Source organism: Sorex fumeus, unplaced genomic scaffold (assembly GCF_029834395.1).
Source record: "Sorex fumeus unplaced genomic scaffold, SorFum_2.1 ptg000058l, whole genome shotgun sequence".
Classification (NCBI taxonomy): Eukaryota; Metazoa; Chordata; class Mammalia; order Eulipotyphla; family Soricidae; genus Sorex; species Sorex fumeus.
Genome location: NW_026606115.1, coordinates 1,301,240 through 1,319,069, shown reverse-complemented (window position 1 = coordinate 1,319,069; position 17,830 = coordinate 1,301,240). Strand labels below are relative to the sequence as shown.

The following is a 17,830-nucleotide window of genomic DNA, read 5'->3' as shown; positions in this document are numbered from 1 at the left end:
ATTAAGGAGGACTGTGCAGTGAGACAGTGACTCTCCAAGCTGGGCTCAGTTGAGAGAAACTTAGTTTAGTGGGTGTCTCAATTGCTTTGTTGTCCTTTGGACACATGAATGCCCTTGTGAACAGTCATTTGCAGGGAGACTGGAAACCAAATATGAACCTTCGAAAGCAAGCTTTGGGAAAAAATCACCTGGCTCACTTAAAAGAAGTTGGTAGAACTGTCTTCCCCATCCCCATGTACAAGGTGTGGGACTGTGGTTACTAGCCATGAGAGGTGGAAGGGCAGGTGAAACAGGAATGGGGAACAGGTGTGTTTGCTCCCCCAGGAGCCTTTGTGCATTGTGCATACTGCTAAAGAATGAGGAACCCATCCACTTCACTAGGCAAGAGGTTTTTAACATTTATTCATAAGGTGACAGTTCCTCTGGTGTTACAAAGCTTATAGCCACTACAATAGTAGTAAAGTGTCTAGGTCTTTGCTATCAGTCTTTTGGTTAACAAACTTAGCTTAAGTAGACTATACAGTTGTATGAGTTTGTAAAAGTATTAAATGAACAACTAGTGCAGTTTCAAACTCTTTTAATTGTAGTTAGTGTATTTTGTTGTGAACCGTGTTTAATGGTTTTACCTCAAATCAGAAAACAAAATTAAGTGCTTTGGTCAGTTAATAAAATGGTTATACCCAACAATGTGGTGGGTGTTTTGTTTCTTAAGACTAAATCTAAGGAACCAGATTTTAACATAATTAAAAGGCTGTTTTACATCTGAAGTGATTTTTTTTGGGGGGTGGGGTTGAGTTGGTATTCAAAACAACTCCATGAGTAAAAGTTCATAGACTTCTCACACTAGGTAATAACTTGTTACTGTGTCTGGCATATCGAATACTTTCGGTAGCTTGCCGGGCTCTCGGAGAGGGGCGGAGGAATCGAACTCGGGTCGGCCATGTTGGCCGCTTGGTAAGGCGAACGCCCTACCCGCTGTGCTATCGCTCCAGCCCAGGTAATAACTTGTAATGTTAAGAATTAGTGAAGACCAGGAAGTTAGCGCAAAGGACTGGATCTACAAGGGGAACCCTGAGTTAGAGCCCTAGGACTACATTGGGGTGTGGGATTCAGAGCACTGTAACAGGAGTAGCCCCTGAACACCATTGGGATATTCTCTCCGTGCTGACTCCCACCCCCTACCAAGAAAATAGTGGATTAATTTAGCAAATTGTGCTGAGTATCAACCCCACTGTCTCACGCAATGTAAGGCAATACTTACTATTACTGAGCCCCACTCACAGCTCAGAATTTTTTGTGACTTCCAATTCTGGCTCTTATGTCAGAACTTGATAAACGAGGTAGACTAGGCATTGAGATCTGTAGCAAGATTATGAAGGGGCAACTGTACTAGCTGTGGATTCTTTTTTAACTTTTTTAAAACATTTTTTATTCAATCACTTACAAAGAGAGACCCTTACAAAGCTGTTCATGATTGGATACAGTATTGCAACACCCATTCCTCCACCAGTGCACATTTCCAGTGTCCCTGATTCCCTCCTATCACAACCCCCACCCCATGCCTGCCTCTATGGCAAGGCACTTCTCTTTCTATCTCTCTCCTTTGGGGCATTGTGGTTTGCAGTATCAATACTGTAAGGTTATCAGGAATATCCCTTTGCCAACTTTTAACCCGGTAGGTAAGATAGAGAAGAGACCAGTTTGATAATGATAGCTGGGAATGATCATGCTGTGGTTTTGTTTTAAGGTGTCATTTATTCATGAAAGTATTCAGGGATCTGAAATAACAAAGTTATTTCACTTCATGACAGAAAGAGAACATCAGATCTGCATATGCAGTTGGTTGTATAATGTTAGTCTGAATTTTTGGTGTTTTGCCCTATCTTGTAGAACAGAAAAGGGACTCTATACCAAAGAAGCCTCCCAGTTTTCCTTTTCTATTAGATTATATCAAATCCTATTGCCTGCTTTCTTGGTTTTAAATGTGCCCTTCCAGCCCCACCCAGCGCCCCTCCCACATAAGTCTTCTTCATTCAACAAAGGAATCAAGTTGCCTGTTTGGACTGAACAGCTTGTTAAATCTTAAGCTTAGGAAAGGAAGTGGGGGAGAGGGAGGCTAGGCCACCTTTCCAGTCTGAAATCTCATTTCCATGTGAAGATTAGGCTACTCCATTTACAATTCCCCAGGCTTGTCTGCTGCCAAGAGGAAAATGTCCTGAGTGGTTAAAACCTGCTTTCATCCAGCCCATGCAGACGTTTTCTTCTCACTACCTGTATCGATGGATCAGAAGCAGCATTCCTATCTGCGACTTCTCTGCACGGGGTCACTTTTATTCACAGGGCCAAACACAGAAATCCTAGTCTCACACCAAGCATCCAGACAGTCCTGGCTAATTCAAAAAGCTCTTTGAACCCAACCAGTATCCTTTCAGCTCTGAAGGGCTCATATTCCTATATTGTACTTTAAGGCACTGTCTGCCTTTCTTATGAGCTACTTACAGTCAGTTTGCTGTACATTTATTTCCTTTGAAAATACATTTAACTCTTAGATCATCAAAGACCAAAAGTATGGTCCCTTAGCTTCTCTGACTAGAGTTCACAAGTCACATTCACACTTATTTGGGAATAATAGATCAGATGTAACTCCATAGAGCACCTGTCAGTCACTACCTGGTAACAGCACTACTAAACCCTTTTCTCAATGGAGGACAGTTTTCTATCTAAATTCACAATTTCAATGGAACCAAAGTGAAAACAGAACTGGTCTCATGAGTTCTGAATAATCAGTTCACACAAACGAACCTCATAAAGGGAGATGGTTGCATAGAGGCAATATTAAAACTGGACATGACTATCTTCATAGAAAATGTTGTAGATGGGCAACATGTTAGGCAATGTGTGCAGGAAATGAATAGACTACATTCAATATAAGAATTTATTTTGATTGTATCTGAGAATTAAATAATTCTTTTACAATGCCCAAGAGAAAAATGATTAGCAACAACAGTGCAAAGCAGCTACTACATACAGATAGGCATATCTTGAGTGGAATAACCAGCATTTATTTAAGCTAACATTTTAAAAATTTTATAGCAATGAAAACACATTTGAATCTCGTTTTCAAAAGTGCTAGCTTGCTTAGCTTTCTACTTGGGAAATGCAAACAAATTGCATAACAATTAACAAAATTTTAGTTTATTAAAGCAATATTAGTGAAGCAGTATACATATCCCCCAAACTGAAACACTTCTTTCAAAAGACAGAGTTTAAAGTTCAAGTTCTTTTTAATAGGAACAGAGAAAAAGATGGAAAATACTTAACAGCATGACAAAGAGAAGTAATATTGATTAATAGAACATGACTATGATATTTTTGCTTCTAGCTCACTTTCTTACTGAGCCATATTAAAAAACAGAGGATAAATTGTTCTTCCTCATTCAAGATATACACAAAGAAAGTTTACTCAAATCTGGACTGCATTACCACAAGACATAAAAAGGTTGTACAGAAAGTGCAGAAAGTAAACACAGAATGCGTAAGTTTACTTTTGATCGGCCCCAAGATATTATTCAGTAAAAAATAGAGAAAATGTTACATAGAAATGACTGAACACCATTTCCATTACACACAAAAAATTTCACATGCTGTATTCTGCAATTTATTTTTTGTATCACCAGTTACTGGGCAGCAAAAGTGTTTTACATCCCTAAAACTATGTAAATGAAAATGGTAAAATTACAGAATAAATTGAAATTGTTTTTTTCAGACCAGCATTGTTGCAAACCCATATCTTTCTTTTGTTCACTGACATGGAATGCAAGACAAAAAGGAGCGTCTCATAAGACAGAGTTACCATAAGTTGTCTGACAAATTACAAGCTCTTAGTGTTGTATCGTAACTTCATATGATGTCTCTAGGGAGATCTCAGCCAGTTTAACATTAGTAGTTAACAAGACCACTCTGGATGATAGTACTTTAGACATGAATAAACAATGTGTGTCAATTGAGGAGAAAAGGCACTCTCCCTGTATAACTCTTTAGATTTGCCCAGCCAAACTCAAGACACTGGTTTAGGAGTGGACTCGAATATAAGAAACTCAACAGATTATTCATGGTTGCCATGCAATAAATTATCTGCTAGAATACTTTCATTTTCTAAACCTTTGCATATGTATATATATTGGTATACCTTGCTTAGATTAGATCAATGAAATGATTTGTCACTCACCTTGTGGCCCCTTCAGATATCACATTGCTCAAGAGACTGCTTATGAGCATGAGATATCTTGTCATTGCAGGCAACCCACTAACTGGCAGCTTACATCGGCTCTAGCCACCAACCCTCCTATACAAAATAGCAAGTTAAGATGACTCAAAAGAAATTATGTTTTATGAAAAGGCTGCTTCTCCTACCTACTTCTGTAGATTAAAATCACTTTATCCTGCAGCAGGCAATCTAATCTCATTGATGCCTGCAATTGACAGGTATTAGAGCTTCATTTGGGGGGAGAAAAAGTCCACTTCCTTCCCCTGAAATCCCCATTATAAGGCCATATCCAGTGAGATATACATCAAGATGTAAGTCTGTATAAGTCTATAAAATATCTCCATTAATAAACATGTTCGAGAGGTCCAACGGCAGATAAAAAGATACAGTGCTTATGTTATTTTACAAATCCTGTAGACATAGCATTTGTCTAGCTAGAAAAATGTGGGCTTTGCCCTCCACTCGAAACTCCATGGCATTATCAAGGATGGAGGCAGCACTTATTCTAGTTTTGTAAAAGTCAAAATACAAAATTGGGGACAGTCATTAGCTTTTTACAAACTGATGTTATCCAACTCCAAGTGAAAAGATCATATAACCATTTCTTATCGGTAGCCAGGATCTTTTGACATTTTCTTTTGCAAATCTTGCCAGTTATTCCACTTTAATATTATTGCTTTTCTATGATGGAATGACATGGTGTTCTTTTAAAATGGTGCTAATTGTCCACTATCCAAATAAATTTCTATTTCTTTTAGATTCTTATTTTAAAACTTTCTTAAATGTCAATTCTGGGTATTGCTAATGTATTAATAATATTCTATTTTCTTGTGGTGGATGTTCATGATATTCTAACATCATGAAGAAGACTCTTGTGTGTTGTTGTTGTTTTCTATTTACTTATGTTTCTAGATAACAAGCAAGTTTGTTGCTGGACAGTATTTCTGATTGAATAAACATACATGTAAAAAGCTTCTCACTGCTACCCTGTTCGGAAATAAATTATACCAGATGACATCAAGACAGTTAATGAATTATCGAGAGGTAGCTCAACTCCTCTCAATGTAAATTGGCCCTTTCTCAGGCACCAAATTAACATTGCAGTTCAACTGTATAAGTGTCTGATCTTAGACAAACACATTTGCAAGCATTAAGTTTACCAAGATTTAGAATTAGCATAGTTTTTATTTCCAAAGCCTGTTAACAGACCACAATAATTTTAATCTATATACTATAGTTTGGCAAGAGAAATAATGTTTTGCATTTGATGTTGCCCAAACATTTAATTATCTCTCTCTTGTTTTGTTGTTGCTATATAATTTTACAACTATATTTGGTTTTACATGTTCTTGAAAGTTGTTCGTTGTTCCGGCTGAAACATTCTAAACATTTTTCAAATAAAACAATCTGTTGTAGTCATTTCTATTGTCAGCGTAGTTATCAGTGTTATGTTGAACATTACAATCATCATTAAGCATATAATAAGGATTCACAGACTGTTGAAACCCTACATCCTTGTTATATTCCGACTGCCACGGAATCTCTTTTCTTTTAGGGAAATTCCCTACATAGAAAGCATTATTATATATGTATGATGTTTTTGACATGTATGGGAGTTTGTATGTCATGTATTCGTTACATGTGTTAACTTGAGACCTCCTCCTTTTCCTCATGTTGCCATGAAATAAATTACTGGAATTGGATTCCCAGCAGTTACCTTCATAAAACATACAGTTAATGACTGGCATTACTCTCTTTCTGCATTTGTAAACTCCACCTCTCTTGAAATACTTGGTATTGTCACACCATGTGCCTGCCATTTTATAATTAACCCTCCTGACTGGTTGTCTAAAATTGTGTTCCACAGGTTCTTCACAATCATACTTCCTATCTGAACACAAGTACCTCTGATTTGACCTCTTTTCTTGATAATGAGGATTGAATTTATTAATATCAGGAAAGTCCTTTTTGAGGAAGCTCTGATAAGTGCCCATGGAACTCCCTTTCTTCTCTTCTTTTTCACTAAAGTATTCAGAATCACTACTAATTTCTTCAAGGAAATCTTTCAATTCAAAGTTTATGTTTGTTGGCCTGCCCTTTGAAGAAACAGGGCTTTCTCTTGTGGATCTGAATTTTTTTACCTCATTGGCATAGGGCTTTTCCAAAAGATGGCCATTCTCCTTGGTTAGTGGCAAAAGATGATCAGCTTCACTCTCTATTTCCTTGCAATGGAATCCCATAGCACTTTCTTTAGAATGCCCCCATTTTCCTCTCTTCTGTGATGTATGCACAGGACTCTGAGTAGAACTCTTTATTTTTGAATCAAACTTTTGAACTTGTTTTTCTCCTTGCACATTTTGCACTGATCTGCAATTGGTTGAATAAGAATCAAATTTGTTCAACTTAATTTGAAATCCATCTTTTGTGCTGTGGACAATTCTCTTCCACTGATAACCTGTATAACTTGGTTCAAGGCAGATACGGGTATAACTTGGACTTTGATAATGGTTTAATAAATAGTTAGTAAATTCATCCGTTTCGTAGACCTTCAATTTCTTGCTATGATCTTGTTCAAATAAGATTTTATTAAGGTCTTCTTCTTCAAGAAAATTATGGTGGATTAGTTTAATCTCCAGTGACTCTTGGTCAGTGAGAAAATTGTGATTGTGTCTGTTAGTTACTATGTTTCTCATTGTCTCTTTGCTAGGTGTATATCTTCCTCTTCTCCCCCCAACTTGGTGGGAAGATTTATGTACCTCAACCATTATTTTCTTTTTCTGTTTTTTTCCTAATTTGGCAACATGGTCTTTAGGTATTTTGTTCTGCTTTGGAAGATATGGAAGATGTAACTCTTTATTCTCCCAAGTGTCCAGTGTGTGCTCAAGAACACTATTGGTCTTGGGACCTGCAAAATGGGCTTCTTGAGAGTTAAGATGTGTGGGTCCCTTTAAAGAAAAAGGTTAAAAACAGCACATAAAATACCAACCAATTGACACATTTCAAAGAAAATCAGTGTTTCTAGTATTATACTTAAGATATTGTAAACTACCTCAGGGACAGCTCCAAATGAGGATCTATACCGAGGAAGCAGCAGGTACAAAATTAAATGCCTTAGTTGAATATCACTTCTAAATGTCACTTCTACTACAGAGTCCAATCATAAATTAGAAGGCACTGAGTTTTACCTGCCTTCAAGCTTATGGGGTTTGAGACATTCATCTACTCCCTGATGAATCTAACGACTGTACCAGGCATTGTACTATGGTGAAGGTTATGAAAAGGAAGTAAGAAATGGTCTCTTACCCTCCCAGAAAATTCTCAATCAAGAAATGATTGGTGGGTGAAATGTGTGTCAAAAAGGATCAACTGGTTTAAAAGAACAAGCCTTGCTTTTGTATTCCAGTCTCTTCCTAGGGCTCACTGATGAGTGTCTCTGAACTGCCTGTCACTGACCACAGAAACAAGCAAGAGACAGGTGAAGAGATAATTACAGCGGATAGGGCATTTACTTGCACACAGCCTACCCAAGTTTGATCCCAGCACCCCATATAAGCCCTAGAGAAGTGATTCCTGAGTGCAGAGTCAGCAGTAAGCCCTGAGTACCAGCAGGTGTGGTTCCAAAGAAAACAAACTAGAAGAAACATGCGAGATGATACATCAGGGTAAAGTATGACAACAGCTGAAACTTTGAGGTTATCTGCTGGGCCCTAGCACAGGGCAGATGAAAGGTGCTTCCCACAGACCTTGTGCTGCTGGGAGAGTGTGCCCTACACAAGTAGTAGTGTTTACCTATTACCTTGGTTCACAGGTGGGTCCATGCAAAATGAGTATAAGGGACCTGTGGGACAATGTGGCAAGAATTACGCACATTGGAGAGGCAAACTATTGGAAAGGAATCACCTTCTGTGGTCATTAAGGCAATGGTAAAGAAGATCCAGCTACCTTATTCTAAAAGTGGATATGGGATTTTCCCCATCCCTGTTGCACTCAATGCAATGATCCATACTAAGTGCAAGGTTGCAAATATATAAAAAAGGAACTCTGACACAGTGGTTATTCGTTCCTTGTCTTTAGGAGATAAGAGGGAGGGGGCGGTGAAGAAATGACCAAACTGAAACACTCCAAACAAAACAGTTGTTCTGCAATGTGAGCAATTCTTTAGCAAATAGTTTAAGATTAAATTAACAAGAGCTTGTTCCATTTTGAAGCCTCTCCCTTCTCAAACAAACCTGTTGTAGATGAATAGACAAAGACTGCAGAGGGTTTTTTATTGTGGAGGGGGCAGCTCCCAAACAGTAATTCTTGGGGATTCTTGGGGTACATTCCCAGTTATATTCAGTCTGACCAGTCATTTAGAACTGCTTGGGTCAACTTGGGCCACCCTGGTGGTGCTTGGGGGGGGTCTATGTTGTTCTAGGGATAAAATTTGGGCCTCTGTATGTGAAACATAAGTTCTACGCCTTTGAGCCATCTATCTGGTCTCAACTGGGAAACTACAAATCTAGCAGTCAACCTGTCTGTCTCTACTTCTTAGCATTTTCTTCTATGTCTAATAGGAACTTCAAAAAATAACAACTCTGGCTGGAGAGATGGATCAATAGGCTGAAGACACTTGCTTTGCATGCAGCGGACCTGGTTTGATCCTTGGCACCACATGGTCGTCTGAGCATCTCCATGAGCAATCCTCAAGCACAGAGCTAAGTGTAGCTCCTGACTACCACCAGGGCCAAACACCAAAAACAAAACAAAACACTAAAAATAAGCAATGCTAGTTATACTGCCCAGGATAATTCCATCCTGAAAATGTTAGAGACACATACAGTGTGTGTGTATGTGTTTGTGAAGGAAAAGATTAGGTAACACTCCATCGGAAATTTGAGGTGCCCTTATGTAACCCATAACTTGGGTTAGAAGAGAGCAGTCTATAGGAAAGAAGTACCAGCCAATGTGATGGGTCTTTCATAGGGTCCATTTTCCTAGACTACTCGAATGGAAAAGAGGTGTTTCAGAACCATCAGTACCTACCAAGACCAAAGGAGGACTGGGAAAGAGTGTTCCTGAAATTTTTCTTAGGAGTATCTGGAGCAAACGAAAGGCCTCTACCCGCCTCTGAGTCAGCAGGTACTTCCTCTCCTCCCACTCTTCAGAAGAGTTGGGTTCCTGAGGTATCTCTGCTTTGGCTCTGTCTGGTTTGCTCAGACGGTTTCTCTCCTTCTCTTCCAGGCTTCGTTTCCGGACCCTGGCCTTCTTCTTCTTTTCTAGGACTTTCCTCTCCTCTTTTCTTTTTCTAGACAATGATCAAGAGTCAAATCTTCCAAAGGTATTTATAGTCATGTGCCACTTAACAACAGGGATAAGTTCTGAGAAATGCATCATTAGATGATTTGGACCTGGTACAAATGTCAGAGAAGCCATGTACAAACACCTGGAAGAGATCACACACTACATACCAAACTTTAGGACAAAGCCTATTGGAACAACCATCATATATGTGGCCTGTCACAAATGGAAAAGTTAGACAGCAATCTGGGCCTGTAGTGGACATTTACTACCCCAGTCCTCCCCAGTTGGCTGGCCAGGACATAACATTTAGGTTTTCAGGAATATGTGACTGCCAACCCCAGGGTCTGGCACTGACAATTTATGATAAAAACAATAACTCTGTGATTCATAGTAAAGTAAGAAAGACATGGATTAAGAAGCTCAATTCGATGCATTAAACAATAGATTTAACAAATGGTGAGGGTGTGGTATACAGATACCCTCACTCATTGCTGACGGGAATGTTGTAAGGTTCAGCCCCTATAGAAAAGAGAGTTCTTCAAAAAATAGGAATTGAGCTTCCATATGACTCAGAGGTATCACTTCTTGGCATCTACCCCCTAAAATGCTAAAACATTGAATTTGGACAGATATATGAGCAGCACTTAGTACAAATAGCCAGGATATGGAAACAACCCCAAAGTCCAACTTCTGGCAGATGGATAAAGAAGTTGTAGCTTACATGGAATACTATATGTAGCCATAATAAAAGGTGAAATCAAGCAGATTGCTACAACCTAAATGGGACTGGAGGGTGTCGTGTTAAGTGAAATAAGTTAGAGAGAGGACAAATACTAAATACTCTTGGTACATAGAGTAACAAGATAAGGAAATGGAAGGTGTCAAATGATGGCAAACTCTTGATTTTGGGTTATAGAAATGAGAATACTAAGAAAAGATGAGAGTGGAGGTGGGGAATGAGGAGATGGACTGGTGATAACATAAGGGCATTGGCGAAGGATCCTGGGCAGTTCAGTGGTGAAGAGGTGAGGTAACTATGTAAATCAAAGCTGTAAGAATCAACACTAATGTAACCATGTGGCCCAAACAACTCAGTTTGAGTATTTACTGAATAAAGTTTTTTTTTTAAAATGAGTTTGCTAAGGAAGCAGGAGAGGGAGAGGGAGGGAATCTTGGGTCATTGGTGGAGGAGTACTACACTGTTGGTGGGTTTGGAGTTGGACCATCAAATGCTTGAAACTCTGTTCTTAACAGCTTTGTAGATCATGATGCCTAAATGAAAAATAAAAGAGAGATAAAGACAGTGTATGATAAAAAAGAAGTCTACGGAATTCAAAAGAAGGATCTCTGGGCCCCACTTTCTCAAACCAATAGCAGGGACTCAGCTTTTATTATGATTTCCTTTCGCTGAGCATCAAAATATTCTGTAAGCTAACTTTACATTGGCAAAGAAAGGTAAGCCAAGGCACTGGGAAAATAGTAGTGTGAGAACTATTCCTTGGTACATAGCAACCTAACACACAACCATAAAAACATCCTGTCTTCGAAGAATGAGGATGCTTTTTTGGATTTTTTTTTCTGACATTTAAAACCACTTTGGTTAATTTCCGATGAAAGCAGAAAGAAAAGAAAAGAAGGATAATTATTTTGAGTAATTGTTTTGACAAAAAGCTTGAGACTTACCTGGACAGCATGTGCAACCTGAAAATTTGGGTAATAGTTGCCTGATTGGGCCAAAATTCTGGCCAAATGTGACCTTGAATAATAGCTATAATGCTTCCACCACCAGCACCACCCCCGCCCTGCTAAAAAAAGTGATATGCACATGAAAGATACTCATTGCTAGGCGAAGATTTTCACTATTAAAGATCATTTCTTCCTAGATGTCTTAATTTGGCTATATCCTTTATTCCTTGATTCCCTGGCAAGTATACCATTTTGTTAAGCATCTTGTTTGAAACTGTTTCTGTCATTTGGGTTTAGTAACAGCATAATTGTTTGACCCACCAGAGGTTTCAGTAGAGATTTTCATCTTCACCAATTCCTGCCTGCACCCCAGCATTACCTAATAAATCAAGACATTCATTTAAAGGGAAATAAATGTTCATTGATCAAAACGAAAAAGACAACCCCATTTACTAAATGGCCTCACCTTTCAGCCTCTGCCTCTTCTCTCTTCTTTTCTTTTTTTCTTTCTTCCTCAACCTCCTGTAGTTTTAACCGTTCTTGATTTCTCCTCTGTATTGCTCCTTCACTGAAGTGTTTGGTCATATCAAACATAACCTGCTCCCCCCAACAAATTTTTTTAATGTTTCATTAGAAAACTGTGACAGCCAACTAGATGTGTCCCAAATCAGAGAGATAGATAAAATATACACACAATTTTGAAAGAAAATCTAATTAAAGTATCTTTTTTCTATCACCAGAGTACCCATACAGTCCTATCCTATATTTCCTCCCTCTCCCCAGTCTGCCTCCTTAGCAAACTCATTTTTAAAACTTTATTCAGTAAATTACTCAAACTGAGTTGTTTGGGTCACATGGTTACAATAGTGCTGACTCTTACAGTTTTGATTTACATAGTTACCTCACCGCTTTACCACTGAACTGCACAGAACCCTTCACCAATGCCCTTATGTTATCATCAATCTATTTCCTCGTTCACTACCTCCATTCCCATACTTCTTTAGCATTCCCATTTCTATAATCCAAGATCAAGAGTTTGCCATCATTTGACACCTTCCATTTACTTACTCATGCTTGTTACTTGTGCTTCTCAGTCCCTAGCCAACAGTCCTATGCACTTCCAAGTATTCTTTGGCAGAATTCTCAGAGGTACTTACCAAGACCATCTTGTCAGCAGAGTGTATCATCCATACAGGCTCTGAGACACGTGGTTATCTTACCACTCATTGCTTTGTTATAAAGATCAACTGAAAGAATTTATTTGTTAAGCAAAAAACAGGCTAAAATAGCCTCAAAGTGAAGGAGAGGGTATAGGAGCAAGATTCTGGAAAGCTGACACAAGATCTGAGTACAGTGGATATAAAACTACTTTGTACATCTCTCCCTCTCCTTTTTATATATAAAATCTAGACACTATAAATAAATTTGCTAAACACACACAGTAGTAGTGATTCCAATATGTCTGTATGAAAACAATAAACCACACATTCCTGATTATAGTCACCTTTCTGGGTGGGGTCTGTGATAGGGTGGGGATACTAAGACTGGACTGGTCTCATCTCACTGGTGATGCATTTTAAACATTTAACACTCATTCCCATATCACAGGTAATGCACTTTTTAAATGCTGCACCATGGTATGTGGGCGGTCATTCTAGTTGCTAACATAACTGGATTCACAGATCACACATGAATTCACTCACTCACTCATTCTCACTCATATGTAGGAAGCTACTTAACCTACAAGTCCAAATTCATGTGAAGGCTCACATTAAAGAAAAGAGGTTACATCTTACCTTAATGTTACATGCCAGAGCTTTTCCATCATCTCCTTTCAGCATCAGCTTCATTCCATGAAGAGATTCCATTGCTTTTAGAAAGTCAGTTGATTCTTGATATTGGACAAAAGCCTCAAAAGTCTGCAAGCCCAAACTGAAACTTCCAAAGCTTTCGCCAGTCATTACCTCTCTGTAAGGGTCGAGCATAGGGATATCCACATTCTTGATCTTCCCAAAACTTTCGAAAACAACCCGGAGGATCTCTTCACATGGCTTCTCCCCACTAGAACCTTTAGGGGCAAACCACTTGCAGGGCAAGCCTTCAAAATAAATGGAATCTGGGCTCGTGTTTTGATCCTGGTCTTCACCCTCATCACTGGAGAAAGCCTCCTTCTCCTTGGAGAAGTGTTCCCACTCACCTTGGGCATCTGTAGCCACAACTTTTAACTCTGTTTTCAGACCACTTAGCTTGATGATTTTACCATGTAACTTGGCCTTGAGGATCTGTACCAAACTTAATGTCTCAGCCTCCCCCTCAAATCGAATGAAGTCCTTCGTACTCTTGGAGAGTCGAACAGTGGTGAATTGGTCAGGACAAATCAAGCTCTTCAACTGGTCAAGAATTTCCCAGTTAGAAAAATGTCTCATAGTTTCAGTGCTCTCTGGAAGCAAGACCTTGATCATCAATTTGGCGATAGGCTTGAGGTAGAGGTGTTGAGCTGCACAGAGCTCAGTGGCCTCAGAGTTATCATACACCACTGTGATCATCATGATAAAACCCAGAGAGACCTTAGAGAGCAAAAGAGAACATGTTCATAGAAATGGCACAACACACTGGTTTAAAACTGGAGTGCTGCTCACCTGACTTGAGAAAGTATCCTATGGGAGAATCAAGATAATAGTTTACATTTGTTTCATGTGCTTTTGAATATATGGTAGGATTTCTGAAAGCATTGAATTAGCACATAGACATGGGATTCCTAGAACAGTGTCTTGTATACAAAAGTTCTCTTGGTCTGTAATGATAGCACAGCAGATAGGGTGTTTTTCTTGCACATGGCTGACCTGTGTTCGATTCCCAGCATCCCAGATGGTCCCCTGAGCACCACCAGGAGTAGTTCCTGAGTGCAGAGCCAGGAGTAACCCCTGTGCATTGCCAGGTGTGACCCAAAAGCAAAAAAAAAGTTCTCAAGAAACAAAAGCTATGAGAATTATTTATTGGTGTAGTAGTCCTTATTTCATTGGAGTTGTGAAACAACCTGTGTGTAGCAATGTGCTGTTTTGTAGTTGGGGAAATAGAGACAGATTCAGGAAAACAAATGACTCATTCAGAAACTGTACTGTGTTTCTGTCAAGCAGTTATTTATTTGTTTTTAATTTGGGGATCACCTGGCAGTGCTCAGGGATTACCCCTGACTCTGCACTTACTAGTGGGCTTGGGGGATCATATGGGGTGCCGGGGATAGAAGATTGATTGGCCATGTGCAAAGCAAATGCCCTTCCTGCTGTATTATTGCTCAGATTCTTTGTCAAGCAGTTTTAACAAAAGGTTTCACTGATTAAATAAAACTTTCAATAGATTTGTTTTCAGTCAGTTCAAAGTATGACCAATCAAAATAGATGTTATCTGACTTTAATTTCTTCTACTTGAGATTAAATTCACAAATAAAATTATCACCTTTTTGGAGATTAAGTAGATGTCTTTTGTGCTCCCATAGGCAATTGCTACCCAATGAAACCGATTTCTATAATGCACCCAGATCCTCCCTCCCTGCTTTCCTGAAATGTAATAAAATGTTCTAATATAATTTGAAAAGAAATGAGTCAAAGACTATTTTTTTTTTTCCTTTTTTTTTTCCCCCTTTATTTTATTTTATTTTTTTAAAGTTGTAGATTTACAATTTTTTGTGCTTTGGTTTCAATTATACAATGATCAGATACCCATCCCTCCACCAGTGCCCATTTTCCACCACCATGGATAATATCCCTCCCACCCCCATCCCCCCATCCCCCCGTCTCTGTGGCAGGGCAATCCCCTGTGTTCTCTCTCTCCTTTTGGGTGTTGTGGTCTGCAAAAGAGGCATTGAGTGGCAAACATGTTCAGTCCATAGTCTACTTTCGACATGCATCTCCCCTCCTGGGAGGATCCTCCAAACATCCTTTATTTGGTGCTCCCTTCTCTATCTGAATAGCCCTTTCCTCTAGGATACCCGGCTGGCCTCTAAGTTATGGAGTAATCCTCCTGGTGCTGATCTCAGCTATTCTTGGGTATTAATCTCATACTTTGTTACTTTATATCCCCCAGATGAATGCAATCTTTCTATGTCTATCCCTCTCTTTCTGACTCATTTCGCTTAGCATGATACTTTCCATATTGTACCACTTGTATGTAAATTTCATGACTTCATCTTTTCTAAGAGCTACATAGTACTCCATTGTGTAGATGTACCAAAGTTTCTTTAACCAGTCATCTGTTCTTGGGCATTCAGGTTTCTTCCAGTTTCTGGCTATTGTAAAGAGGGCTGCAATGAACAAACAAGTGCAGATGTCACTTCGACTATACATTTTTGCCTCTCTGGGATATATTCCCAGGAGTGGTATTGCTGGGTCAAATGGGAGCTCAATTTCTAATTTTTTGAGAATCGTCCATACTGTTTTCCAGAAGGGCTGAACCAGTGGACATTCCCACCAACAGTGAAGGAGTGTCCCTTTCTCGCCACATCCACGCCAGCATCGGTTGCTTTTGTTCTTTTGAATGTGGGCCAGTCTCTGAGGTGTGAGATGGTATCTCATTGTGGTTTTGATCTGCATCTCCCTGATGATTAATGATGTAGAGCATTTTCTCATGTGCTTTTTTGCCATTCGGATTTCTTCTTTGAGAAAGTTTCTGTTCATTTCATTGCCCCATTTTTGGATGGGGTTGGATGTTTTCTTCTTGTGGAGTTTAACCAGTATTTTGTATATCCTGGATATCAACCCCTTGTCAGATGTGTATTCGGTGAATATCCTTTCCCATTCTGTAGACTGTCTTTGTATTTTGGTCACTGTTTCTTTGGAGGTGCAGAAGCTTCTTAGTTTAAGATAGTCCCATTTATTTATCTCTGTTTTCACTTGCTCGGCCAGTGGCGTGGCATCTGAGTCAAAGACTATTTTGTTTGATGTACTGCATTTGGGGAATATTTTTAAAACTATGAATAACTTTAGACATCATAGTACCTTAATAAAAAGATAAAAAAAAAACTAGCTGCTGGTCCAGAAAGACAGTTCAGTGTATAGGGCGTTTGCCATGCATGCTGCAGTACTAGGCTCAGTGCCCGGCACCACAGAGCCAAGAGGAAGCCCTGAATAACTGGGTGTGACACAAAAACCAAATTAACAAAGAAATCAAGAAAAAACTAGCTACTATGTCCGTCTCATACCAAAACTAAAAGATAGAAATTTCAACTTAGATGAATACATCAGGTAACTACAGTAGTCAGCAAGATGTTCTCAGTGAGCAAAGGGTACCTAACCACACCCCAAGCACTGTCAGGTGGAATGCTACCTACAGACCCCTCAGAATCTTGTGGATCCCTGAGCCCCATATGCTTTAGTTCTGGTAGGTCCCAAGCACCAAAAGATGTGGCCCTACTGGACAGCATATCACAACTACATGTGTGCAATCTCTGATCATCAGAGCAAAAACAGGGAGAACTGAAGGGGGGAAGCTATTCTAAAGCATGACAATAATAAACATAGAAGCACAAATAGCATTTCTGCTGTGTGTTTTTCATGTAGGCAGAGAATTCCAGGCTAAGACAATTTGGAGAAATTGTGTATGAATTTTTCCCAAAAACCATTATCTGCTCTTCCTACTTCTCTCTTGAACAAACACATATTTCTCTTTCTTATGCTTTTTCCAATATGCCAAAGCCCCGTGCTCTCTTTTGAACATGTATCTCTCTTTCTCTCCTATCACATCTCTAAATTTCTTTTAATAAGACTATTTGTTTTACTAAAAATATGAAGGATAGATACATATAGATACATCAAAATATAGATACATGGATTATAATATATTGATAGAAAGGCATATGTATGCAGTTATATGAGAAACAGATGATAGACATTAGATATTAGATAGAATAACAAACACACAGGTTGACAAGTGATGGAGATTGAAAGTAAACAGAGAAAATGGATAGACCAACTGGTAAGCAGATAGATGAGAGACTGATGACAGATATACAGCAAAAGACAGTTGGTAAAGAAAAAGATGATAGATGATATAGCTAGACATATACAAAGATTATAGATGAACAGACAGATATACTAATATATATAGGGAGATAGATGAAAGATATTAGGTGACTGGTAGATGACAGATGATTATAGGTGACAAGTTGATAACATATGTATAGATAGAAAGTTAGATGGAATGTCAGATGATTGATATTAGAGACAGATAATAGGCACATATATATATTAGAGACACATATTATATTATATATATTAGATATATATATTAGAGACAGATAGTAGGCACATAGATATATTGACAGGTAGGTTATAAATGATTGAGAGTAAATAAATTTATAGGATAGATAGACATACAGATTACAGACAGATAATAGATTATGATAGAGTAGATGATGAAAAGACAGATGACAGAGATAGGTGATGGACAGACATGCTAGATGATATGCAGGTGATAAAGGATAAATGGTAGAGCCACAGAAAATAGATGATAAAGAGACAGATATAGATATCATAGAAGACAGATCAACAGACATATATGTATATATAAATGATAGGTGATGGATGGACAGGTGATAGA

At 38.7% G+C, this 17,830-nt stretch overlaps 1 protein-coding gene across 1 annotated transcript in view; it reads right to left on the bottom strand.

Annotated features, from left to right (window-relative positions):
* Nucleotides 1-5,649: 5,649 nt before the first annotated feature.
* LOC130034103 (A-kinase anchor protein 17B-like) overlaps nucleotides 5,650-17,830 on the bottom strand; it is a 28,590-nt gene continuing 16,409 nt past the window's right edge. Inside the window, exons 3-6 of the mRNA XM_056125680.1 lie at nucleotides 13,033-13,803; nucleotides 11,703-11,833; nucleotides 9,293-9,554; nucleotides 5,650-7,212 (exon numbers count right to left, since the gene is read on the bottom strand). Of these exons, the coding sequence (XP_055981655.1) occupies nucleotides 5,650-7,212; nucleotides 9,293-9,554; nucleotides 11,703-11,833; nucleotides 13,033-13,785 (2,709 nt within the window). The 5' untranslated portion in view covers nucleotides 13,786-13,803. The remainder of the gene's footprint in view (nucleotides 7,213-9,292; nucleotides 9,555-11,702; nucleotides 11,834-13,032; nucleotides 13,804-17,830) is intronic.